This window comes from Entelurus aequoreus, linkage group LG09 (assembly GCF_033978785.1).
Source record: "Entelurus aequoreus isolate RoL-2023_Sb linkage group LG09, RoL_Eaeq_v1.1, whole genome shotgun sequence".
NCBI lineage: Eukaryota > Metazoa > Chordata > Actinopteri > Syngnathiformes > Syngnathidae > Entelurus > Entelurus aequoreus.
Window position 1 is genome coordinate 19,427,243 of NC_084739.1, and position 27,820 is coordinate 19,455,062.

General features: G+C 38.1%; 1 protein-coding gene and 1 long non-coding RNA gene across 2 annotated transcripts in view; one reads left to right on the plus strand and one right to left on the minus strand.

Moving 5' to 3' along the window:
• Positions 1-27,820, plus strand: part of LOC133657233 (uncharacterized) — a 972,718-nt gene that overhangs the window by 801,037 nt on the left and 143,861 nt on the right. The window lies entirely within an intron of this gene.
• Positions 10,479-27,802, minus strand: rab23 (RAB23, member RAS oncogene family). Its single transcript, XM_062057653.1, has 7 exons — positions 27,450-27,802; positions 16,023-16,239; positions 15,831-15,916; positions 15,275-15,431; positions 15,111-15,193; positions 12,358-12,450; positions 10,479-12,296 (listed from the first exon to the last, which is right to left on the minus strand). Exons 2-7 carry the CDS (start codon positions 16,175-16,177, stop codon positions 12,163-12,165), a joined length of 708 nt encoding a protein of 235 aa, XP_061913637.1. The 5' UTR covers positions 16,178-16,239; positions 27,450-27,802; the 3' UTR covers positions 10,479-12,162.

Consider the following 27,820-nt stretch of genomic DNA (forward strand, 5'->3'; position numbering starts at 1 on the left):
AATTACTTTGTAACTCTTGGACCAAAATTGGAGGAAACGATTCCAGAGCCAGTTTGAACTGAGAACTTGAATGACACCAGAGATAGAAATCCCAACTCTGAATGTTTTTCACAAATTTGACACAAGAGGAAATAGTTAAAATCGTGAACAAATGCAATTCCAAGTGCTCAATTGATTGTAATGGCATGGATATGGAAACAATAACAATGTTATTGAAGGGACCATTAATGTATATATCAGTAGGCTATCATTTCTAACAGGCAAATTACCAAACAAAATGAAAATCGCAAAAGTTGTACCAATTTATAAGACTGGAGACAAACACCAAATTATAAATTAAAGACCTGTTTCTTTACTTCCACAATTTTCTAAAATCATTGAAAAACTGTTCGATAACAGATTGGACAACTTAATAAACAAAATAGAACCAATATGGATACAGAGCTAATATTTCAACATCAGTGGCTTTATTTGAAATAACAGAGGAAAAAATGACCAATGCAAGAGATGGTAAACAACAGTGTGCAGCGGCGGTGTTTATGGATTTAACTAAAGCATTTAACACAATCACAATATTTTTATCAAAAAATCAGGAGGGTTGGTTTGAAAGTGGATTAGATGCTACTTAACCAACAGGAAACAATACGTGAAGACAGGCGAACACACGTTTACAATGCTAAATATATTCTGTGGCGTACCACAGGGATCAATACTGGGACCAAAATTGTTCAATCTTTATATAAATGACATTGGTAAAGTTAACAAAAAACACTATATTTCCAAAAGTATTTGGCCACCTGCCTTGACTCACATATGAACTTGAAGTGCCATCCCATTCCTAACCCGTAAGGTTCAATATGATGTCGGTCCAACTTTTGCAGCTATTACAGCTTCAACTCTTCTGGGAAGGCTGTCCACAAGGTTGCGGAGTGTGTTTATAGGAATTTTCCACCATTCTTCCAAAAGCGCATCGGTGAGGTCACACACTGATGTTGGTCGAGAAGGCCTGGCTCTCAGTCTCCGTTCTAATTCATCCCAAAGGTGTTCTATCGGGTTCACGTCAGGACTCTGCGCAGGCCAGTCAAGTTCATCTACACCAGACTCTGTCATCCGTGTTTTTATGGACATTGCTGTGTGCACTGGTGCACAGTCATGTTGGAAGAGGAAGGGGCCCGCTCCAAACTGTTCCCACAAGATTGGGAGCATGGAATTGTCCAAAATGTTTTGGTATCCTGGAGCATTCAAAGTTCCTTTCACTGGAACTAAGGGGACAAGCCCAACTCCTGAAAAACAACCCCACACCATAATTCCTCCTCCACAAAATTTCACACTCGGCACAATGCAGTCCGAATTGTACCGTTCTGGCAATCTCCTAACTCAGACTCGTCCATCAGATTGCCAGATGGAAAAGCGTGATTCATCACTCCAGAGAACGCGTCTCCAGTGCTCTAGAGTCCAGTGGCGACATTGTTAGAATAATTATGTGTAAGTTATCACACAACTTTAGTATGCTTAAAGTCCGTTGCTTTAGTTATTAGCTAATGTGCTCAAGCTGTACTTTTTCTATCTGTGCAAGGAAAAAACTTCTCGTCTTAGGGGTGGCCTCAGCTGCAGATGTTATCTTTGTTTTAGCCCGCTAACAGCCAAGGACTCAGGGACCTCAACGAAGATAAGATGACAGCACGCAGACGAAGCAGAGACAAGGCAATCACAAGGCCCCAGCACATTCCGTCACATATTGTGCGTACTGGAAGCTGCTTTGCATGAAATGTGTGGCCACTCCTTTTAAAAGCGGCCTCAGTGATGTAACCAGGGACCTCCCAAATAAATAGAGGAGCGCGTGGGACTGTTAGCTCAGAGCGTGGTGGGAGATTGTAACTGAGCGTGCAATCCCAAACGTCTCTCCTCATTGAGCCAAATTAAACTCTGTCTCTGCATGATTCCTTGCTTCTTGTCTGTTTAATAGATGTCATCAGTGTTTGAACCTGCCAGACGTGCTTTACACCACTGCATCCGACGCTTTGCAGTGGACTTGGTGATGCAGCTGCTCGGCCATAGAAACCCATTCCATGAAGCTCTCTGCGTACTGTACGTGGGCTAATTGGAAGGTCATATGACGTTTGGAGCTCTGTAGCAACAGACTGTGCAGAAAGTCGGCGGCCTCTTTGCACTATGCGCTTCAGCATCCACTGACCCCTCTCTGTCAGTTTACGTGGCCTACCACTTCGTGGCTGAGTTGCTGTTGTTCCCAAACTCTTCCATTTTCTTATAATAAAGCCGACAGTTAACTTTGGAATATTTAGGAGCGAGGAAGTTTCACGACTGGATTTGTTGCACAGGTGGCATCCTATGACAGTTCCACGCTGCAAATCACTGAGCTCCTGAGAGCGGCCCATTCTTTCACAAATGTTTGTAGAAACAGTCTCCATGCCTAAGTGCTTGATTTTATACACCTGTGGCCGGGCCAAGTGATTAGGACACCTGATTCTGATCATTTAGATGGGTGGTGTGGAGAATGTTTAAGAGCTCTTTCTTTATTCATAGTCATGTTTAGAGCAGCTAGTGTTTTTCCATTTGCACTCTTTCTGTGTTTGTATCTTATGTCCGCAAGTAAACTGTGTGCCTTACCTTGAAGGCTTGGAATGTGGGAGTTGGAGTACTCCCTTTTTTTATCTTCTCTGTATTAGAACAATGAGGCTGTATTCCTTTCTGGACAGGGTGGGGGCTGTTTTCGTATTCAAGAAGTTGTCTCTTCCCGTTAGAATGTTAGACCAATTCGAGATGCCGGTATGACTGTATTGGTGTGGGCTGGTCTCCTGAAGCTTTAGTAAAACTTGATAATATTCCTATTCTGTCTTGATGGTCCTTCTTACTCTGCATATATGTCATGTAAAGAATTTGGGATTGACCAGTGACTTTAATTCCCTGGGAGGGAAGGCTGGTCAGACGCAACAGTGGCCAAATACTTTTGGCAATATAGTGTACTATAAGTTAGTATTATTTGCAGATGACACAACTGCGTTTTGTTCAGGAGAAAACACACACAAGCTAATACAAATAATAGAAGAAATGAACACATTAAAGAAATCAATCAATTAAAGTTTACTTACCTAGTCCTTAATCACAAATGTCTCAAAGGGCTGCACAAGCCACAACGACGTCCTCGGCTCAGATCCACATCAGGGCAGGAAAAAACTCTACCCAATGGGAACTATGGGAAACCTATGACAAACTGATCTGGAAAGCCGGCCAAAAAAGTCTGAACTGTACTCTTGCAAGAAAAGTCATATTATGAGTAGAAATTGTAATTTTACAGAAATGTAATTTAAAAAAAAAAAGAAGAAGAATTGCAATTATTTTTTGTTTGTTAAAATGTCGTAATTCTAAGAGGGGAAAAACGCAAAATGAGAAAGTCATATTACTAAAGAAACATTTAATGAAAATAGTCATAAGAAAAAAAAAGCAGTATTACAATAATTAATCATAGAAAAAGTATAACAGTACTAATAAGATTGAAAAAATATGTATTTTACAAGTAACATGGTAGTGTGAGAATAATTATTTATTCTTTTTTTTTTTTTGCATTAATATTATGAGCATAGTAATATAAAAATAATGAAAAATATATTACACAAATAAAGTTAAAAAATGATGGTAAACAAGATGCATTGTTGGAGAAACAAAAATATGTTTCGAGAATAAAGCCTTAATTTTAAGAGTAAAATTTAAAAAACATAATATTACTAGCAATAATACATACTTTATGACAATAAAGTCACAGTATTATGAAGACAAAAAGTGTATTGTTTGAAAAAAAATATTTTTAATGACGATCAAATCTTACTATTGTGAGCATTGTCAAGGTGTGGTTCCAATACTTGTCTATAAATATTATTATAAGAATAATATTGTTTTGAAAAAAGCTTCAATGAAAAAAAACCCACCATGAACGGTTGACATCACACAAGCCGGGACAACGCAGAGAAGAAAGTAGAGTTTTATTAATTCCAGATATGCCTAATATACATCAGAACAGCCGTGTGGCACAAGTCAAGTTACATTCGATCAAAACCAAAAAAGAAACAATGATGAATTATTGTCGTCAAAAAGACTTCAAACGTGTTTCTTGATGTTTCTGACTGAATGTGAGAATATACACACCTGAGTCACAGCACACATGATTCATTCTAATTTCCCGGTTATTAGTTTGACTATTTTACTGATAAAGTGCGTGAAATTGAAGAAGCAGAAAGTGAGAATAAAGAATGGATTATGTACAAGTGTGAGGGCTTGGAGTGCTTCCTTGAGGTCGACAATGTAAACGCGATTAAGGCATTGTGGCGTAACAACCCTAATAAAACCTTCACTGATTGCTCACAAAGGCTTTTTTTTTTTTTTTTTTTGCATGCAACACAACTAGACCACTTTTTTTCTTCTTATAATAGTACTGTTATTATTACATCATTAATCATTTGAATGTTGGATAGCACAATCACTTCCAAAAGAGCAAAAACAACAATTAGGCATGCAGGTGTGAGTCACCTATGTAAAAAAAAAAAAGGAAAAAAAAGAAAACGGTTGTATGATGAGTTCACATTTCTGCAACAGCTCATGTGCTTGTTAGACCAACTTCTCGTCATATACTTCCATATTTGTTGCATATTGCAGCACTCTCCCTGAAAGTCCTGAACTCCTTTTTCCATGCCAGTGTTGTATTGACAGGGGGAGTTTTTTTTTTAATTGGCGGTGTGTTCTTTATCAGTCCCCGCCAGGATTTCGCTGGCTTTTTTGGTGATTGTCGCGGCCTAAAATGCACTAATTCGCAGCGGCTTTTTCTGAAAGCAGCGGCAAAAGATGCAATATTCTGAGGATTATTTTTCTAATAACGTCGAATCGACTGAAATTTGAACCTGAAAAAGCACAGAATTGAAACAAACATCGAAAAACTTTTTCTGTATTGATGTTTTACTCGTTTTATACTGCACACTAGACACAAGATGGCAGTAAAAGCACATATTGTCGACTTACTTTACAGTTTTAATCAATTATGACTGATAATAATAATAATAATAATAATAATTACAGAAAGAAACACTGCCAAAAGTCTTCCTTTTTGTCCTTTGCCTGCTCTGTCGTCCACAAGTTGCAGACATTCTCTGTCTTTGTATTAACCTTGAAAAGGGTTTGTCCATCTAAAAGTCTGTCAGTGCCCTGTACTTTGCAGTGGTTTGTTGGGGGAGCAGCACCAGCAAAAGGGACTTAACCCGGATTGACAAACTGATCTGGAAAGCCGGCCAAACTATTGGCACGCAGTTGGAGGCGTTTGTGTCAGTGAGGGACAGGAGGACACTGGACAAACTGCTCGCTATCATGGACAATCCTGCCCACCCAATAGATGATATCTGTCAATTACCTGACCGCTTTTATGTTAGCTACCTCTCTTTGTTTATAATGCATATTTTCTGCTGGATCTACTCTCTATTTTATGCTGCAGCTGTTACATATCCATCCATCCATTTTCTACCGCGTATCCCTTTTCGGGGGGTGCTGGAGCCTATCTCAGCTGCATTCGGGCGGAAGGCGGGGTACACCCTGGACAAGTGGCCACCTCATCACAGGGCCAACACAGATAGACAGACAACATTCACACACTAGGGCCAATTTAGTGTTGCCAACCAACCTATCCCCAGGTGCATGTCTTTGGAGGTGGGAGGAAGCCGGAGTACCCGGAGGGAACCCACGCAGTCACGGGGAGAACATGCAGACTCCACACAGAAAGATACTGAGCGAAGGATCGAACCCAGGACCTTCGTATTGTGAGGCAGACACACTAACCCCTCTGCCACCGTGCTGCCCGCTGTATACTGTACTGTAATATTGTACATGGTAATTGGGATTTGTTATATATTGTACAAACCCCGTTTCCATATGAGTTGGGAAATTGTGTCAGATGTAAATATAAACGGAATACAATGATTTGCAAATCATTTTCAACCCATATTCAGTTGAATATGCTACAAAGACAACATATTTGATGTTCAAACTGATAAACATTATTTTTTTTTGCAAATAATCATTAACTTCAGAATTTGATGCCAGCAACACGTGACAAAGAAGTTGGGAAAGGTGGCAATAAATACTGATAAAGTTGAGGAATGCTCATCAAACACTTATTTGGAACATCCCACAGGTGAACAGGCAAATTGGGAACAGGTGGGTGCCATGATTGGGTATAAAAGTAGATTCCATGAAATGCTCAGTCATTCACAAACAAGGATGGGGCGAGGGTCACCACTTTGTCAACAAATATGTGAGCAAATTGTTGAACAGTTTAAGAAAAACCTTTCTCAACTAGCTATTGCAAGGAATTTAGGGATTTCACCATCTACGCTCCGTAATATCATCAAAGGGTTCAGAGAATCAGTTTATGAGTTTGAACATCAAATATCTTGTCTTTGTAGTGCATTCAATTGAATATGGGTTGAAAAGGATTTGCAAATCATTGTATTCCGTTTATATTTACATCTAACACAATTTCGCAACTTAATAAAGTTTGTCTGAGTCTAAGTCTAAAACATTAATTTATGTTCCAACAGCATTTGTGACCGGTTGAGATCAATCTATAGAGGCACTTTTTGTTTGTAAATGAGAAACGATGAGATATTATCATCACACCTCAACATCTCAAACATGTAAATGTTGCCTCTTTGCTAGGTTTGATTGATTGAGATTTTTATTAGTAGATTGCACAGTACAGTACATATTCCGTACAATTGACCACTAAATGGTAACACCCCAATAAATTTTTCAACTTGTTTAAGTCGGGGTCCACGTTAATCAATTCATGGTAAAATTGCAAATGAAAATATGTTCTTAATTGTCTTACCCTGGATAAAGAAAGGCAAAATAAATATATAAATACATATAAACCAGGGAGTAAATGTTTATATACTACATTACCTGGAGGGCTTATCGCAGGAACAGGAAGCAGGTCTCAGCTACGCTTGAAAATGACAAGTGTGCCGTTTGAGCAACGCATTATTGTTCCTGCTTCGTCTACACAAGAAACAAGAGTTTTACAAGAAAGCTGATGCGCGCGCTTGAGCGCCACTCAAAGACAAATCTGGTTGGGGAAAATTGCGACGATTGTTCAAAATAAGCGGGGAAGTCTGTTGAATTTGCGCGATCGCAACATCGCAAAATCCTGGAGGGACTGGTTTGTGTGGAAAACGTGTTGAGACGTACTCAACAGCACCTCTGCTGGTTGCAAGAAGTGATGCACTATCAGAGCCACACAATCAACATTTTTACTGATCTAACAATCGATTACCACTTGTCTTCACCAACATCGTTCCTTGACCGTAAATGATTTCTCTCCTGCTGTAGTTTCAGCGTGTCAACAAAAGCAACCTCCTGATGTACTCGTTACCGCCACATGATGGCAGCAAACGTATCATAAGTGGTCCGTAATATCGTTACGCTTGTTGTACCGTTGTTTACGATGAACTCATTAATGCTGACTGAGCAGTTTGCGCCTCGCCACTATTACAACACTGTTGCTGCGGCTGTGTTGCGCAATTTACTCGTCAATAACCGATGGTGTGGGTTCGAGAGAGCTACAGTATGTCGTCCGTTCCACTTTCTCATGCGCTCTGCGTCCTCATTAAAGTGGCTGAAGTTTTGATACTGTACATAGTGTGTTTTCAAATCAGTACTATTACTGTAACGGAACAAAGTCACAAGAACCAAACAATAGGAATAAAGATATTTGAAATGTTGTGCTTTATGTAATGCATGGAAAAATGTAAAAGTGGCACATAAATTGTACCAAACGTGTAAATACCTCCAAAGTGGAACACCCCAAAGGCAGTATATCTCATAATACAAACAAAACGTTGCCGTTCACCCGAGTCATCTCAGCTCAGGGAAATTGAACTCAATTGTTCGAGGGGCCACATTTGCCCTCGAACAATTCTCCCTTTACTATTCTTCTTCTTTTGAGAACCAGCATCGTCTGCAGTGGACATTTGTTTGGTCGGAATTACACATTTCAGAATAATAGCCCTGGGTTTTAAGGAATTTGCTGCAAAAATGTTGGATTTGTCAGAAAAATGTTAGATTTGAACGGAACTCGGGGGGCTGGATTTGGCCGGCGGGCCACCAGTTGAATAGGCCTGCTCTAAAGGATTAACGCCATCCTTATGTTGTGCGCCAGTGACGGCCAAAAGGATAAGTGTGATGATAACCATAGAACAGAAAATTAAACTTAAAACAGGATTGCTTAGTACAATCGTGTATGTTCCACTGTAAATACAGAATAAAAAGTAGGCCTGGCAAAAATCACAAAAAATGATCGTATCAATCATGTATTTATGCAGATTACCGTATTTTTCGGACTATAAATCGCAGTTTTTTTCATAGTTTGGCCGGGGGTGCGACTTATACTCAGGAGCGACTTATGTGTGAAATGATTAACACATTACCGTAAAATATCAAATAATATTATTTAGCTCATTCACGTAGCGATTAGGAGTGACAGATTGTTTGGTAAACGTATAGCATGTTCTATATGTTATAGTTATTTGCATGACTCTTACCATAATATGTTACGTTAACATACCAGGCACGTTCTCAGTTGGTTATTTATGCGTCATATAACGTACACTTATTCAGCCTGTTGTTCTCTATTCTTTATTTATTTTAAATTGCCTTTCAAATGTCTATTCTTAGTGTTGGGTTTTATCAAATAAATTTCCCCAAAAAATGCGACTTATACTCCAGTGCGACTTATATATGTTTTTTTTCCTTCTTTATTATGCATTTTCGGCCGGTGGGACTTATACTCCGGAGCGATTTATACTCCGAAAAATACGGTATAATTATTTTTTTACTGTACTCACATGCTCCTTTACCTTAGCCGCAGATGGTTACCTGAAATGTGCGTGTTGGTACGGTTAGTGATCAGGTTAATGCATACGTGTAAGTGCAAAGTAGAGTGAGGAGGCTCCGACTGGTGAGCCCCCATTCAAAATATACCCTGACTGGACTTTTGGACTCGTATGGATTCTTCATTCATAACTCCTAGCAACGTTTAAGTTTTACAATATAACTAAAACCATTCTTAGTTACAAAACTGTCCAATTTGTGATGTCTGTTTTCATGCATATTTGTATGTGCTATTGTAACATAATGAAGCTAGCGTCATCAGCATTAGCTAATATGCTAACACGTTAACCAATGTCTGTGTTAGTATTATTAATTTACAATGGTATTCTGTTTGTATTGTTCCAGTTTCACAAATTTGTCAGCAAATTCACCAAATTGTCACCATGGACTTATTGATTCTGTTTGGAGACCTAGCTTCTGCAGCTAGTGGGTTCATGATGATGACTTCTGTTTTGCTTGATCAACCGTTTTACTGCCGTGTTACAGACACAGTTTGGAAACAATTAAGATGTGTAAACAAACATATACAAAATATTTCTCTGCAAATAACTAATTTCACAATATATATATCTGCGGTTTATAGTCCGGTGCAGCTAAAATATTTGTTTCTTCTAAAATTTAGTGGGTGCGGTTTATAAACTATAGTCCGGAAAATATGGTAAACGTAGTGCATTCAAGGAACAGACTTTAAAAATTTTCCTGGATGACATGCTAGCAAAGTTTCATTTGTGTTTATATATTTAGACCTTTTTAAAGTTAATTTAAATATGTATGCCAGTAATAACCTGTGATTAATAATAATTAATCTAAATTCAAAAAGTGTGATTAATCTGCTTTTGAAAAATAATCATTTGACAGCACTAAAAAACGTGTAGTTGTGACTTGAAGTTAAGGTAAATGTGTCAGAGAGCTAAAATGTGGTTAATGAACTTCAAAATAGTTTTTTTGGTTAGCATAATTGACTTTTTGAAAGTTACATTCAGATATGTTTGTGTTTAAACAGGAAATATTTGGCACCTTGAAGCTGTTAACACCTCAATATAGCATCATGCAACACTTAGGATTTGTATTAAAAAAAAATGCATCCAACCATCATGAAAGAAACCGTGTGTGTGTTAAAAAGTACTCAGCACGTCCTCGATAATACATAAAGATGAACAGGTGTACAACTGTCTGAATTAAAAGCAGTGAAAAAAAATCACCTCAAATGAGATGACGTACGAGGAGAAAAAATAATCTAAAAAAAAAAAAAGAAAATTATCCAAAATATATTCAGTATGAACATAATTTTCTTTTTTTTTTTTAGATTATTTTTTCTCCTCGTACGTCATCTCATTTGAGGTGATTTTTTTTCACTGCTTTTAATTCAGACAGTTGTACACCTGTTCATCTTTATGTATTATCGAGGACGTGCCGAGTATTTTTTAACACACACACGGTTTCTTTCATGATGGTTGGATGCATTTTTTTTAATACAAATCCTAAGTGTTGCATGATGCTCAATATAGCATCATGCAACACTTATGATTTGTATTAAAAAAAAATGCATCCAACCATCATGAAAGAAACCGTGTGTGTGTTAAAAAATACTCAATATAGCATCATGCAACACTTAGGATTTGTATTAAAAAAAATGCATCCAACCATCATGAAAGAAACCGTGTGTGTGTTAAAAAATACTCAGCACGTCCTCGATAATACATAAAGATGAACAGGTGTACAACTGTCTGAATTAAAAGCAGTGAAAAAAAATCACCTCAAATGAGATGACGTACGAGGAGAAAAAATAATCTAAAAAAAAAAAAGAAAATTATGTTCATACTGAATATATTTTGGATTTTCTACGCATTACGAGCATAATATGAGTACAGTAGTTGGTGAAAATGATGAATTCCATCTTATGGACTTAAGTACTGACAAAAATCCATTAAAAAAAAAAATAATAAAAGAGATGCAGGTTTTTATTAAGCCAGTATATAATGTAACCCCTCCCCAAAAACTATATGTCGACTTTGCGGATTATACGATACCGTCAAAAGTTTGAACGCACTTTCTCGTGGCGTATTTCAAAACATGTTGGTAAATATGAAACACCAGATGACAGAACAAATAGCTATCCAATTGTTATGCCCATGTTTATGATGATAATGATGCTAATAATAACCATGCTACGGATTTTGTAACTTTGATTGATTTAATTTCAACTGAAAATTACCACTGGTATGTAATAACTATCATTGGCTATAAGATATACTGTTAGATATAAATAATTTAGAAGCAGGTTATTTGATAATATTCCCTCTTTAAGTTAAAGGGGGCCTATGAGGATGACTGACTTATAAATGCTACAATAATCGTGTTTAAGCGTCGAAATCATTATGTTTAAGCATTTGGGCGTGAGTTTGTTTTAGATGGCGGTTTTGCAGTCTTTTTTTAACAGTTGGGTATTTGTGAAATCACAGATTGACAGTCGTACATATGTGGACATTCTCGTACATACTGACCTAATGTCATTCCTTGTCGTCTAATACTCTCCCGCCTGTCAACATGGGTCCCTTTGAAACTGGATTAGCCGCTAAACTTTGACGGAAAAATTACAACTTGGCTTAAGGGACCACAGGAGAAGGTAAGCTATATAATTAGTACATGTAGTGACAGAAATTCTGGTAAAAGCAGCTTTTTTATGCAGCTCTGTGCCAACCAGCAAATGAGCAGGTGTACCTAATGTTGTGACCGGAGAATCTGAGATTTTTGTCTTCCAGATATATATTTACCAGTGTACATTTTTATAATTATGATATTTTGGAGAGGGGTGGGCTCAAAGACAAGGTTATAAATATGACTGTTGAGCAAAATTGACACAAATCATCATAAGTCCCCTTTAAATGTTATCATCCTAACCTGGCAAGGTCCTGGAAATAGTTCTATAATAGGCATGACATAATCCTACTTGATAAAATGTCCTCTATTATCTCAGCCTTTTCAAGTTCAGGCAGGTTCAAATTACACAAAAAGTCTAAACTTTTGATCGGTCCTCTCTCTCAATTTATAATATGAGATTGTTCCTGCATTGCATTTGGGGGGAAAATATAATAAGCATCATCTGATTGTTATTTAAGTATAATTACTGAGATCATTCCCAGTCTTTGTGGACTTTGGTTTCTAACTGAGGCTACCTGCTGATGGTCTGCAAAAAAATGAACTCAATGTCGTCTTCTAGAGGAGGTTGCAACTCCCGAATGGATTTTTACTCTTCTTGGTCCTTTGTTTGTTAGGTCGAAGTGTGATGACTTCCCTGCCATTGCTGGAGTTTTGGTTGCAGACATTACTACTTGTGGTATTAAAAACGCCTGCATGAGAAAATGACTGACGTTAGACTGGGGAGGGAAAATGAACAGATAAGTTTCTTACCTATTTTGTTGCTATTGGTGTTTACTGCCTCTGTCTCCTCTGCCGTTTGCTGTTTGAGTTGTTGAAGGTACTTTTCTGCTAAGTACTTAAACACTGAAAACACAACATCCAGAATTAAGGCCTTGTTTATAAGCATAAAACATGTATATTAATTCACATGGTCGTATACCATATCAAGAAATTGATGAGTAAAAGCTATTACTTTAGGGTGTATTCTGCCAAAACTAAATAAATGTACTAAACAAATAATAATCCCGCCTGCCAAAAGTTGATTTTGGAACACTACGTCTTACTCATTTTTAATTTCCATTGTTGCATTTTTAATGGATTTGTTATATGTGCTGTATTGAATGAGTGGACATGAAATAAAAAAAATGTCATTAAATAATTAAAAAATGGTCAGGAAAATAATACATAAATGATTAATAGGCTGAATAAATGTAATCTGTTTTATTATTTCACAATTTATTTGGAGTTATAATGATTTTATTTTGGCAACAAAAAATCCCTGATATAAAACTAAAAATGTAGCTGTGAGAGAAATACAATAAAATATGATGTTTTAGAGTTAAAATTTTACAGACCACATATAATACATAGATATACAATTTTACAGTATTAAGTAAGACATCAATTATGTAGTGTACAATTAGGTCAACATTTTCAGACGAGTATGTCTATTTAGTCTCAATGTACTGTTTTTTTGTGATTAATTGCAATAATAACATCTTATTTTCTTTCACACAGGAACTGAACCTAACTTAAACATGCAAAAGTCACAGTGTTTTTTGAACTATCGGTAAATTTGATTTAGATTTAGATTTTTATTAAGGATCCCCATTAGCTGGTTGCCACAACAACCCACTAGTCTTCCTGGGGTCCACAAACTCAATACAATTACAAGTAAAAGCATATAATTATAACTACACAATACAGAAACAAATAAAAGCATCAACAAGCAAACAATTTACAGTCACAGAATATTAATTACCATATAAATATAACTACACAATACAAAACCAAACAAAAATCATCAACAAGCAACCTAATTTACAGACTCAGATAAAAAATTACTTTCCTTTAAAAACCTGTTTACTTTCAATGCCGGTGAGAATTCGAGGCAGGTTATTCCAGAGCGATACAGATTTATAAATAAAAGATTTCAGCAAAGCATTATTCCTGGGACGAGGGAGTACAAAAGTAAGAAGAAGGAGTAAGAAGAAGTAAATATAATCCCTGCTTCTTCCTACTCCTTTTGAGATACAGTGGTACCTTAACTTTAGAGTGCTGCAATTTATGATTGTTTTGAGAAAAGAACAGTATCTTGGGTCATTGTTATGCTTCAGGTTGCAGGCAAACAAACAGGCCTCCTAACTGCTAATTGGCGTAGCAAATGTTACAGTGAACCCAGTAAAATTCGACCAAAACATCCGGTCTTACTGGCTAGCATTAGCTTATAGCTAGGAATCAACATAAGTTTGTTTTCCAACCACTGGAAGGAAAAAAATGAGTGTAAAGGAAAGTGCTAAGAAGAAGTGGATCATTCATTGAATCAACAAAAACATGACCGAGCGTGTAGCCAACTTGGCGAAGCAATCTGAGCGAATCACTGCTAGTCTGCATCATACCGAAGCAGAATGAGTATAACGCCAGCCAAGAATGTTAAAATGATATCTAAACGGCAGACATGTAGCTAATAAAATATGGAGAAGCTGCTGATGGTGTGTTTGACAGAGAAGCATCTGGAAAGTGATACTGTAGAAGTCCACACTCCAAGGTAAATGCTGTTGACTATTATTACATTACCTCATAAAACAACTGTAGTTGTTAGTAGTACATTCAATTGTATTGTTTTTGATACAATATTTCTTATTTAAAAGCTTGTTTTTCTTTTTAAAAGGCATGTTACATGTTAAAATGTTACTGTTTTTGGGGAAGCAAGCACTAATTGAACTGAATTCAATTAATTTCAATAGGTGACGTTGATTTGAGGTACAAGTGTTTTTAAAAGTTAAGAGCTTTGTCACTGAACCAATTAAGCCCGTAAGTTGAAGTACTAATGTATGATGAATTGTGCAAATGTAACCACATGACTTTTCTTAAACAGGTCATATTATATTTTCTTTCTACAATATAAACCCTTTCATGTGGTCTACTTAACATGTAATTGTGGTTCTTTGGTCAAAATTTTGCATTGATTATGTTTTAACAGATAGATTTCAAGCCACTTTCTGAATGTCTCTTCAGGATGCGCTGTTTTGTGGGTGGTCTTATTTAGATGGCTCCACTTTGCATCTTTTCATCTTTGTTTTAGTTTTTAGCCCTTCCTTAGCAAGACTAATGACAGATATAAGCCAGAACTATATGCTACTTTGTATTACAAATGGCTACAGTGGAGGATGCATGTGCATGTATGAGCCAGTCTGCCCCACATCAGGAGGATAGAGCAAAAGAAGGAGCTTATTGACTAAAACGGGGGACTCATGCAAGACACTTTGGTTAATTTCTACCATATATGGATAACCCGCTGATGTCACTGGTGGAAAAAATGTGCAAATTCCAAACAGCTGGTTTGGAGGAAGAATGAAGGAAGGCAAGATTGTTTTATAAATATATTTGCCCTGCCTCCATAGTTGATTCGATTTTTGAAAAGTTGGTTTTGCATAACAGGTCCCCTGTAATGTAACTTTTTAAAAGTGTCTAAAGTACATCAATCATAACCATAATCATTACCAATATTGTCAATAACTTACCCTCCGTGACATTTAGGTCTTCTTTGACTGAAGCTCTGTAAAATCTCAATTTAAGCCTCTTGGCTAAACCCTCTGCCTCCTCGCTGTAACGCAAATAAAGAAAAGGCTCACATTTAAGAAATCAAACAGGTAGATGTGCGTTGTTACTGTGTTACATAACCTACTTCTTTATAAGTGTTTCCTCCAGGAGGTCAATCTTATTCTGCACCAAGACTGCTGGGATATCTCCCACCTCCGCTTCGATCTTCTCCTTCCAGTTGTCGATTGCCTGAAAGGAATCTCTGTCTGTGGTGGAGAAGACCAGCACGCACGCTTGGGCGCCTGGAAAGTTAAACACGCAGACAGGCGCCATACATAATTTACTCCCCACACCTGCACGCTGTCTGAACAAGGACACTGGAGATTGACTTTGAAGATTAAACAGAACACCCACGGGACACTTCATTAGGTGCACCTGCACAAAGTAATCTGATCTACTACAAGGGTTGTGTCACAAATTCCGCTTTTACACAGATTACCACTATGATTTACTATCGCTGAGAAATGAAAAAACAATACAATACGATTTATTTTATGCCCAAATAGAGCATCTTGACTATTTTATACATTTCTTGAATTGGTTCTCATTAGAATACTCAGGTTATCTTCAGCAGGCCCTGTGCTAAATATTGAATGGTGGACTTCAGACATGCAATGAAACCGAAGCAACAGGTGTCTCACCGCGGTAGTACGCCTTGGTGATTGCATCAAACTCCTCCTGGCCAGCGGTGTCCCACAACATGAGGCGGACATCCTCGTCGTTCACACTGAAACCCAACGATGCAGCAAATGAGAGGAGATAATAATAACTGCTCTCCCGTCACCATGACAACAAAATCCCACAAATTGTCACCGACTGCATCATGATCTTACATGATCTGTCTTTCCAGAAAGTCCACGCCGATGGTCTTTTTGTAGTCTTTGGTGAAGACTCCCTTGCAGTAGCGTTGGATCATGCTGGACTTTCCCACGGCACCGTTGCCCACCACGACCACCTTGATGGCCACTTCCATGTCCTCCTCCAGCATGGTGGCGTCGCACCTGTCGTTGGTCTCACCTTAGCGTTGGCGGCGATGTGATGCAAGCACCCCTGTCACCAAGCAATCAAAAAATATATCTAAAAAAAATAGACTGCAGTTTCACAAAGTATTTCACCAAAATGTTCTTGTCAATATGGTCATTTGAAGCATTAACCAGCAATAACCTAGTGTGGATGAATCAGGAACAGCGACGTGTAACAATATATTAACGCTTTATTGCTCAAACGGCACAATTGTCATCCTCCCACGCAACTCGGACCTACTTCTTGTTCCTGTCTACAGTCTTGTCTACCATTCAATCTGAGAAATATTGATATTAGTAACTAAATGTGCAATAACCCGCACTGCCATACTACTTTCGGAAATATACTGTACAAAGTCAGAGCAATGCGCCTGTTATTCCTTACTTTATGTATTTGCACTACTTTTTGTTAATTTCTCCATTCCTATTATACTGTTTTCTATTGAGAAGGAGCTGCTTTTAATCTCCTTGTAGCTAAGTATAGTGACAATAAAAAAGGCATTCTTCTTCTAAGCCTTCTGGGTAATGTAGTCATTAATTCCAGGTTTACATGTATTTATATATTTAATCTTTATTTACCCGGGGTAAAACAATCAATAAAAAAAAATTCAGTTGCAATATTTGTACATATTTCATACATATTTCCAACACACGGTTGGAAAAAAAATAAGAAGGTATATTTAATATTAAGAAAGAGCTTTTCGGTAAGGTAATTTCGGCCCGACTAGTTCTTTTGGCTCAACTTGCCAAAATAGTTTTTGGGGGATTTTTTTGCTGCTTGAATTGATTTGTTATCAAAATGTGTCAAATTAATTTCTAATATAGAAATCAAATCAAACATGTCAAACATGTATTATGTACATGGATTTTTATATGCTCAATATGAAATGAATCGCTACTAGCGATGTCCGATAATATCTTTTTTGCCGATATCCGATATTCCGATATTGTCCAACTCTTAATTACCGATTCCAATATCAACCGATACCGATATATACAGTCGTGGAATTAACACATTATTATGCCTAATTTTGCTGTGATGCCCCGCTGGATGCATTAAACAATTTAACAAGGTTTTCCAAAATAAATCAACTCAAGTTATGGAAAAAAATGCCACTAGTCACTGCCATATTTATTATTGAAGTCACAAAGTGCATTATTTTTTTTAACATGCCTCAAAACAGCAGCTTGGAATTTGGGACATGCTCTCCCTGAGAGAGCATGAGGAGGTTGAGGTGGGCGGGGTTGGGGGGGGCGGGGTTGAGGGTAGCGGTGGGTGTATATCGTAGCGTCCCGGAAGAGTTAGTGCTGTAAGGGGTTCTGGGTATTTGTTCTGTTGTGTTTAGGTTGTGTTACGGTGCGGATGTTCTCCCGAAATGTGTTTGTCATTCTTGTTTGGTGTGGGTTCACAGTGTGGCGCATATTTGTAACAGTGTTAAAGTTGTTTATACGGTCACCCTCAGTGTGACCTGTATGGCTGTTGACCAAGTATGCCTTGCATTCACTCGTGTGTGTGAAAAGCCGTAGAATTTATGTGACTGGGCCTGCACGCAAAGGCAGTGCCTTTAAGATTTATTGGCGCTCTGTAATTCGCCCTATGTCCGTGTACACAGCGGCGTTTTAAAAAGTCATACATTTTACTTTTTGAAACAGATACCGATAATTTTGAAACCGATACCAATAATTTCCGATATTCCTTTTTAAAGCATTTATCGGCCGATAATATCGGCAGTCTGATATTATCGGACATCCCTAATTGCTACAGTACAAATGATCAAATCCAATCCAATCTGTGTATCATTTGTAAATGTCCAACTATTTACATTGAAACAACAAAAAAATGCCTTTTAAAATGTGTAAAAGTAAAATAAAAAATGGGAAAGGGACAAGCGGTTGAAAATGGATGGATGGAAGGGGTCTCTTCTTTTCTCATTTCCGTGTGCCCAAATTGGATTTTTTCCAAATTATTATAGAATTTTTTTCCAGCTGACTGTTTACACTGCAAGTAAAATGTGATCTTTATCAGACTCCTGTGTAAATGTGACCCCAATGTGGGCTCGACGTCACTTGCTCGCGCCGTTCGATAAAGTGAAAACAAAGAAGGTTGGGCAAATTCCGTAAATGAACAAGGAAGTCGCTACTACTACTACAAAATAAAATAAATCGCAGGGCCAACACAGATAGACAGACAACATTCACACTCACATTCACACAGTAGGGTCAATTTAGTGTTGCCATTCAGCCTATCCCCAAAAATGTGAAATTAAATTAAAGTAATATAATGTATGAATGGATATATATAGTGTACTATACTTGGAAGGCTTCTATTATTTTTATGGCTGTTAAGTAGAAGACATTAATGTGGATCTACATTAGCTTTATTTTTTTACTCACACTTAGGCAAATATGCCACAGCGTCAATGCCGGTCTTTCAACAATTGCTATTTTTTCTGAATGAAAATATATATTTATATATTACATATAGCCTTATATTTGTGCACTATTGGCTAATGCTGCAACGAAAATTAGAAACTGGATGTCGTGATGAAGTATCCACTTCCGCTGGGGGGCTGTATCTTTCCCCGTGCACACAAATGACGTAGCTCGCCCAAAGCAGACAAAAAGTCACATTCAGGTCGCATTGTGTTTAGACTGAAATCACATTTGAAAAGATCAGATTCCAATCGGATTTGGACAGCCTCCTGATGTGGCCTGAATTTGATACAAAAAGATCTGATTTGAAGCACTTTGGATCGTTTACAGTGGCAAACAAATCTCATCTGTGTCACTTGAGGGCAAAAAAAATCAAATTTGGTGTGCAGTGTAAACAGGGCCAAATAAGGGTGGGGCACGGTGAGGTTTTTCTATTTACAAACCCTGTTGAAGAACCAATTAAGTTCGTAAATCGAGGTTCCGCTGTAATTAATTAATTGATCCATTCATTACGAGCTTGAAGCATTTTGGCTAATATGATGTGTTCTATTCGGCCACTACCACCTTTTTACTTACTGGTGCATCCTCACAAGTTAAAGACTGCATAGCGGCGCACTAAAAACAAGTAACGTGACTAGACAGAAAAATAAAACTGCTTTTGTTCACATCTTGACTCAAAACTTCAATTTCATCCCCCGAAAATGTTTAATCCTACAAAACTATATTAATGGTATAAGGAGTAAGGACTCTTAATAAACTACAAGGATGAATTTAAGATGGATTTCATCATGTGCTAGTTTGGAACAGCAATCCATTTTACAAGGAGCTTGTTTGGAAAGGCTGGCTGATGTGTTTATTATGCAGACTCCGCATGGTAAGTCGGTCTGCGATATGTTTGCGGCTGCTGGGTGTAACGCTAAACAACATCTTGAGGGAAAGCTGTTCATAGTGGACACTGGCAGTGTGGTGGTGACGTCAGGACTCACAATGTGTACTCTAAACACAAGAATATTAGTCATTGAGAATCATTTGGACACATGACGTACACAAGTGAAAATGAATGCTAACATGCATACATGTGTTGAAAACAGTTTTGTGAAAGACTTCTGCATGATCTTATTTTCATGTTTTGTGTATGTCAGTGCAGGGCGACATTTCTATGACATGTCAGCCATACCAGTATGAAGAGTCATGTTTGAAGCGCCGTTAGAGCGTCTCTTTAGCGAGTATATAATTTCCAGGTACTACGGCCTCCTCCCACATCACAAACAAGGGGTGTAAAGATATAAAACTCATATAAATATTTATATTACAGTTTGTGCACTAAAGATGGGCAAAGATAGGTCAACATTAGAGATAAGAATCTTTGGGCACCATACGCTTCTATTATAAATGTATTATTTATGCACCTACGAGGCAAGCAGGCATCCTTGTTGTTTTAGTTTTTATTTGGGATGTTCCGATCAGGGTTTAATGCCGCCGATTCCAAAACAGATCATGATCATCCAAGAGTGAGATTGGCCAATACCACTACTGATCCTGTATTACCTGTAAATGTTTAAATGTATTTAGGGCAGTGGTTCTTAACCTTGTTGGAGGTACCGAACCCTACCAGTTTCATATGCGCATTCACCGAACCCTTCTTTAGTGAAAAATTAAATGTGGTTTATTTTCAAATTCAAAACAAAGTTATATGTTTTTGGTAACACTTTAGTATGGGGAATATATTCTAAGTAACAAAGACTTCATTTAGAGTTTTTTAGACACTAGGGGAACATATTCTAAGTAACAAAGACTTAATTTAGAGTTATTTGGTTAGGGTTAGAGGGTTAGGGCCAGGGTTAGAGGGTTAGGGTTATAATGAGGCCATGCCGAATAAGGCATTAATAAGTACTTAATAATGACTAGTTAAGAGCCAATATGTTACTAATTTCCATGTTAATAAGCAACTAATTAATGGTGAATATGTTCCCCATACTAAAGTGTTACCATGCTTTTTTACTGGTGCACAAAATTAACCATGCATGAACATCACCTTGTTCAAAGAACAAAACCAACACAGTGCATAAACTCACAACAAATTACACACCTGCAAATCAGTGTGACTTCTGCTGTTGCCGTATCCGTAATACGCCGATAGGGAGAAGTTTTTATTTACACGATGAGTCGGTGTGTCTTGACCTCCGCCGAACACCTGAGCCCGACTCACCGAACCCCTAGGGTTCGATCGAACCCAGGTTAAGAACCACTGATTTAGGGTGAGTGCCACTGACAGCTTAACAATATCAACACAATATTTAAACTAGTTCCTTATACATCTATTATATACAATTGTTTTATCAAAACAAAGTTAAGAGTACACAATAACTAAACAAAAGAAAACACTTCTATTTACTACTTATTTATATCCTTTGGTTTTTGCCCTCAAACTTATTCCGTGAGTTTGTAAACTTGTACAAAAACAACAAAAAGGACTCTGAAAAAATAAACATATCAACATATGGTAGGTAATCACTCTAGTGACAGCGTGGCGAAGTTGGTAGAGTGGCCGTGCCAGCAATCGAGGGTTGCTGGTTACTGGGGTTCAATCCCCACCTTCTACCATCCCAGTCACGTCCGTTGTGTCCTTGGGCAAGACACTTCACCCTTGCTCCTGATGGGTGCTGGTTAGCGCCTTGCATGCAGCTCCCTCCATCAGTGTGTGAATGTGTGTGTGAATGGGTGAATGTGGAAATACTGTCAAAGTGCTTTGAGTACCTTGAAGGTAGAAAAGCGCTATACAAGTATAACCCATTTATCATTTATTAGTATTGATCATATACTGATACTTCCCTTGGTATTGACACCACCAATTTACAGAGCAATCCGCCATGTACTGACTGTGACAATGCTGACAAACCAACAATTGCTGTGAGAGAGAGAGAGAGAGAGAGAGTAGAGAGAGAGAGAGAGAGAGAGAGAGAGAGAGAGAGAGAGAGAGATGAGAGAGAGAGAGAGAGAGAGAAGAGAGAGAGAGAGAGAGAGAGAGAGAGAGAGGAGAGAGAGAGAGAGAGAGAGACTCTTATTTATCTACTTGTTAATTTTCCTGTTAACAACTGCTTAATTTTTGCTGCAATGTGTTTCCATCTAGTTTTCTTAAACTTTACGAAGCACTTATTTCTTGCGCAGTATTTCAAGATAGCTTAGCGGTTATTTTTGCAATTAGCATGCCTAATCCTGGCTTGCTCTCAGTGTGTAACATGTTTAGCCTCAACCTTCAGTTATAACATTACTTGATAATGATACGTTGGATAATAACAAATTCAACGTATTTGCCGTAACAGAGGTGATTATTATTATGTTAAGAGAGTGGTTTCACAATGTGTATGACACACTTAATTAGCTGCTAGCTGCTTGTCAGTCGGCGGACTAAAAATAACTACATGATCATCCAAAGGAGATCTGCGTTTGTGATCGGCATTTAAAGGCATTAATTGGCAATGGCGATCACATACTTTTTCATGAAATTCTTGATTGCTACATCCCTAGTTTTTTGCGCCTTCAATAACCACGGCATGCCCAGACACACTGCTTACGTCTTATCCACTGGTCTATGACTGTTTACAGATTTCACTAAAGGTCAAACAAAGTGTTCAAAACAGGAAACTTTAAGGCCTAATTCTGGCAACTCCTTAGTACTATCGCAAGCCTTGATCTTCCAACCAAAGGCCAAGCAGTGGGCTGCACCATAGACGTGTATATGTGTATATATATATATATATATATATATATATATATAATATATATATATACTTACCACTTGTCCATATAAATATATATAGATACACAAACACCACACGCTAACTCATATGTCAACACCATGTTGGATGTAGCAAGCGCAATCGGAAAAGATGTCTCATCAATCTGCTGCATGGAATTGTACCAACAGGTTTACAGTCCAAACCAGATTGCTTATTAACTTTCACAAGAAAGACAAAAAAAATTATTTGGCTTTTACTGTATTTAGCCATAAGGACTAGTATAAGGACTTCAAACTTTTCGGTAAGAGCACACACGTGTAGCTACTGTATGTCCCATTTATTTAGAACTTCATTTGGCGCCTGACATTTGACCTTCACTCTGCCTCGCTGCCTGGCTGTTCATCGTCATTGTTTGGGAATGTGATGTGCGTTGCTGCTTCTCATAATACTGTAGATTCCCACGATGCAACCAACCTCCAAACAACAAAGAAAAATGCCTTATGAAGTTCGGTCAATTTCCTTTCATTAGATTAAAGGGTAGATCCGCCACATCCAATACGGCGGATACGTTGACGTATTACAGCAACAGGTCAACCTGCTCATTTATAACGATTTTAACTTTTTTCTCTGAACTTTTGCTTTTTGTGAGCCATATTCAAATAAGACATTTTGGAAATTCACAGAATCAAATCAAATTTTAAAAAAAAGGTGCAGGCCACAAATGGCCCCTGTGTCACACTTTGGACAACCGCGTTATAACCAATTGGCCAAATAGTGTTACGTATTGCAGTGTTTCTTAACCAATGGTGCCCCCTACGGGGCCTCAGAAAATATGTTTCTCAGCTCTGGGCTGCAGTGGTACTCAGTTGTAATACACTTTTCCACCACTTGGGGCAGTAATAACAATAACAAACAGAAGAAGTCTGGAGCTTCAGTCAGAGAGAAGTTTCTTGCGCACAAAAAATATGACTGAATTGCTAGTGACTGTATTGTCACTAGCAATTAAATTTTATTGACAGTTTATTTAAGAAGCATATTTATTATTATCATTATTATTAATAAATTAGTTTATCGATTACATTTTTTCTATGAGTCCCATCTTTTACGATATATTTGATCGTATCTATTTTCTTAATCAGCCTGACCGTAGACTTGATAATAATCTTTGTGCTTAACACATGTTTCATATCATTTGGCAAGGTTTGTCCTGTTAAACTGTCAGTAAGTTAGATCAGGGGTTCTTAACCTTTTGACCTTGGGGCCTAACTTTTCCACCACAGAGGAGCCTGGGGCCCCACTCAAATATTAACTCTGAATTTGTAATCTAACCCTTAATTTTTAATTATATTCAATAATTATATCTAACCCATTTACAGTTTAAAAGGACAACCCTTGTCAGATGATATTAAATCATGTGTTAATCACAAAGATAATTATCAAGGTTTAGGTCAGGCTGATTACGAAAATAAATACTAATCAAATATACAGCAAAAGATGGGACTCAAAACAATGATAACAAATAAATGTGCATCCAATCACTTATCATTATTCAGTGTTAAAATAGGTAAAACTAACTTTAATAATAATACATTTAAACAATAAATGTTTCTTACATATAGTGTAAATACAATTTAAGTGCAAATGAAAATACAGCTTCACCACTTTAGTCATAATCTTTGCGCTTAAGAAACAGTTCTATGACTTTAGCTCCCGACTTCTTCTATTTGTTTGTTATTGTCATTACTTCCCCAAGTGGTGGACAAGTGTATTACAACTGAGTACCACTGCGGCTGGAGGTGGCGCTTGCGGCTCAACAATGGTTAAAAAGACACTGGGTTAGATATCATTATTGAATATGATTAAAATCAAGAGTAGGATTACTAATTCAGTGTTAATATTTGATTGGGCCACAGGGCCCCCAGTGGTGGAAAAGTTGGGGCCCCCCGGTGTCAAAAAGGTTAGGAACCCCAATAGAGTATATTTAACTGTTGTATACACAAGCTTCTTTGACGATATACTTGAAAAAAAGTGTTATAACACACCTCGATTTCCTGCAAACAAAACACTAAAATTGGAAATGACAAGTGCAAACCCCAAAATCAGTGAAGTTGGCACGTTGTGTAAATTGTAAATAAAAACAAAATACAATGATTTGCACATCTTTTTCAACCTATATTCAATTGAATAGACTGCAAAGACAAGATACTTAACGTATAAACTGGAAAATGTTATTTTTGAAAATATTAGCTCATTTGGAATTTGATGCCTGCAACATGTTTCAAAAAAGCTGGCACAAGTGGTAGAAAAGACTGAGAAAGTTGAGGAATGCTCAAACACTTATTTGGAACACCCCACAGTGTGAACAGGCTAATTGGGAACAGGTGGGTGCCATGAGTGGGTATAAAAGCAGCTTCCATGAAATGCCTCAGTCATTCACAAACAAGGATGGGCGAGGGTCACCACTTTGTGAACAAATGAGTGAGCAAATTGTCCAACAGTTTAAGAACAACATTTTTTCAACGAGCTATTGCAAGGAATTTAGGGATTTCACCATCTACGGTCCGTAATATCAAAAAGTTCAGAGAATCTGGAGAAATCATTGCATGCAGGCGATGATATTACGGACCTTCGAGCCCTTAGGTGGTACTGCATCAAAAAGCGACATCAGTGTGTAAAGAATATCACCATATGGGCTTAGGAACACTTCAGAAAACCGCTGTCAGTAACTACAGTTTGTCGCTGCATCTGTAAGTGCAAGTTAAAACTCTACTATGCAAAGCGAAAGCTATTTATCAACAACACCCAGAAACGCTGCCGGCTTTGCTGGGCCCGAGCTCATCTAAGATGGACTGATGCAAAGTGGATAAGTGTTCTGTGGTCTGGCGAGTCCGATTTGGTCTGATTTTTGTAAACTGTAGACGTCGTGTCCTCTGGACAAAAGAGGAAAAGAACCATCCGGATTGTTATATGCGCAAAGTTCAAAAACCAGCATTTGTGATGGTATTGGGGTGTATTAGTGCCCAAGACAAGGTGGCAACTTGTCCAGGGTGTACCCCGCCTTCCGCCCGAATGCAGCTGGGATAGGCTCCAGCACCCCCGCTACCCCTAAAAGGGACAAGCGGTAGAAAATGGATGGATGGATGGACATGGGTAACTTACACATCCGTGAAGGCACCATCAATGCTGAAAGGTATGTTATCATGGACGCCCCTGCTTATTTCAGCAAGACTATGCCAATCTACGTGTTACAACAGCGTGGCTTCATGGTAAAAGAGTGCGGGTACTACACTGGCCTGCCTGTAGTCCAGACCTGTCTCCCGTTGAAAATGTGTGGCGCATTATGAAGCGTAAAATATGACAATGGAACAACTTAAGCTGTACATCGAGCAAGAATGGCAAATAATTCCACCTGAAAAGCTTCAAAAACTGGTCTCCTCAGTTCCCAAACATTTAACTGAGTGTTGTTAAAAGGAAAGGCCATGTAACCCAGTGGTAAAAATGCCCCTGTGCCAACTTTTTTGCAATGTGTTGCTGCCATTAAATTCTAAGTTAATGATTATTTGCAAAAAAAAAACAAAGTTTCTCAGTTTGGACATCAAATATCTTGTTTTTGCAGTCTATTCAATTGTTTGGTCTGATTTTTGTAAACTGTGGACATCGTGTCCTCTGGACCAAAGAGAAAAGAACAATCCGGATTGTTATATGTTATATATATAAGTTCAAAAGCCAGCATCTGTGACTGTATGGGGGTGTATTAGTGCCCAAGACAAGGTGGCAACTTTTTTTATTTTATTTTATTTTTGTAAGGGAGCGCCGGAAGTTGGAAGACCCCGTCAGCGATCCTGTTCTGTCTCCTTGTAATGTTTGTCTGATCTTGAATGGGATTGTGCTGAAAATTTTAATTTCCCCTCGGGGATTAATAAAGTATTTCTGATTCTAATTCTTAATATAAGTTGAAAAGGATTTGCAAATCATTGTATTCTGTTTTTATTTACGAATTATACAACGTGCCAACTTCACTGGTTTTGGGTTTTGTATTTAAAGCAGTGGTTCTTAACCTGGGTTCGATCGAACCCTAGGGGTTCGGTGAGTCGGCCTCAGGGGTTCGGCAGAGCCTCCGCCGCAGCGGTCAAGACACACCAGACTCATGAATTGATTAACGTGGACCCTGACTTAATCAAGTTGAAAAACTTATTCGGGTGTTACCATTTAGTGGTCAATTGTACGGAATATGTACCACCTCCAAAGACATGCACCTGGGGATAGGGTGATTCCAGCGCCCCCTGCGACCCCGAAGCGAATAAGCGGTAGAAAATGGATGGATGGATGGATGTACTGTACTGTGCAGTCTACTAATAAAAGTTTCAATCAATCAATCGTGTAAATAAAAACTTCTACCTATCGGCTTATCTGTACTGTAAAGTTAAAATTCGAATGACAATAAAAACGAAGTCTAAGTCTAAGTCTTTAGGATACCTTCAAACAATGTTCCCTCTAATTTTCCATCTCATTTGCAGGTGTGTAATTTGTTGTGAGTTCATGCACTGTGTTGGTTTTGTTCTTTGAACAAGGTGATGTTCATGCACGGTTCATTTTGTGCATTAGTAATAAAAAAAAACATAACTTTGTCTTGAATTTGAAAAAAAAAAATAAAACATTTTCTTATTCACTTAAGAAGGGTTCAGTGAATGTGCATATGAAACTGGTGGGGTTCGGGTACCTCCAACAAGGTTAAGAACCACTGATTTAAAGGAATGTTGTTTTTTAAAAAGGCATAATTCCAGCTTCCCCACCACACCTTTGCAACACAGTCACTGTTATTTCCCAGCCTAGACCTCCTGATAATCAAGTGTTGAAAGCAAAAGTGAAATGATTCAATGCATAGAGCGACATGATCTAAGACCACTCCTTGACTGTCATGGTTTGCTGTTACTGACGCCTGTAGCTTCTTCATCTTCTTCTCCGCATACAAGCTCGAAAGTGGCCAACAGCTTCTCGCTCCTCGGTGCAGTTCTGCTCGCCAGTGGGGGGGTGACAAGCAACAAAAAGACGACCCATGACTTACCTGCACAATAAGGTTCCAAGTCATCCGGTGTCGCACACTATTAGGTGAAGAAAGTGACTCTTTGACGTTGACTTGCCCAAGGTTAGCTCCTTAGAAGGAAGGAAAAAACGCTCCTTCTGATACTGTCGTGTGGCAAAAAAACAAAACTACATATATACTTTAACACAAGCCTTGTAACAGCGAATACAACTAAGTCGACGCCGCTAAATTGGTGCCATTTGCCCGCTGAAAAGGTGTCGCCCCCACCCCGCTGCTCAAGGCTCCAAGTTAGCTACGTTGCGCACGAGAGCGGCTAGGTCGCATTGCTAGCTCGGTAATGTTTGTTGCTAGGCAGCAGAGACTGGCAGAGGGAGACGTTGCGTCACTTCTAG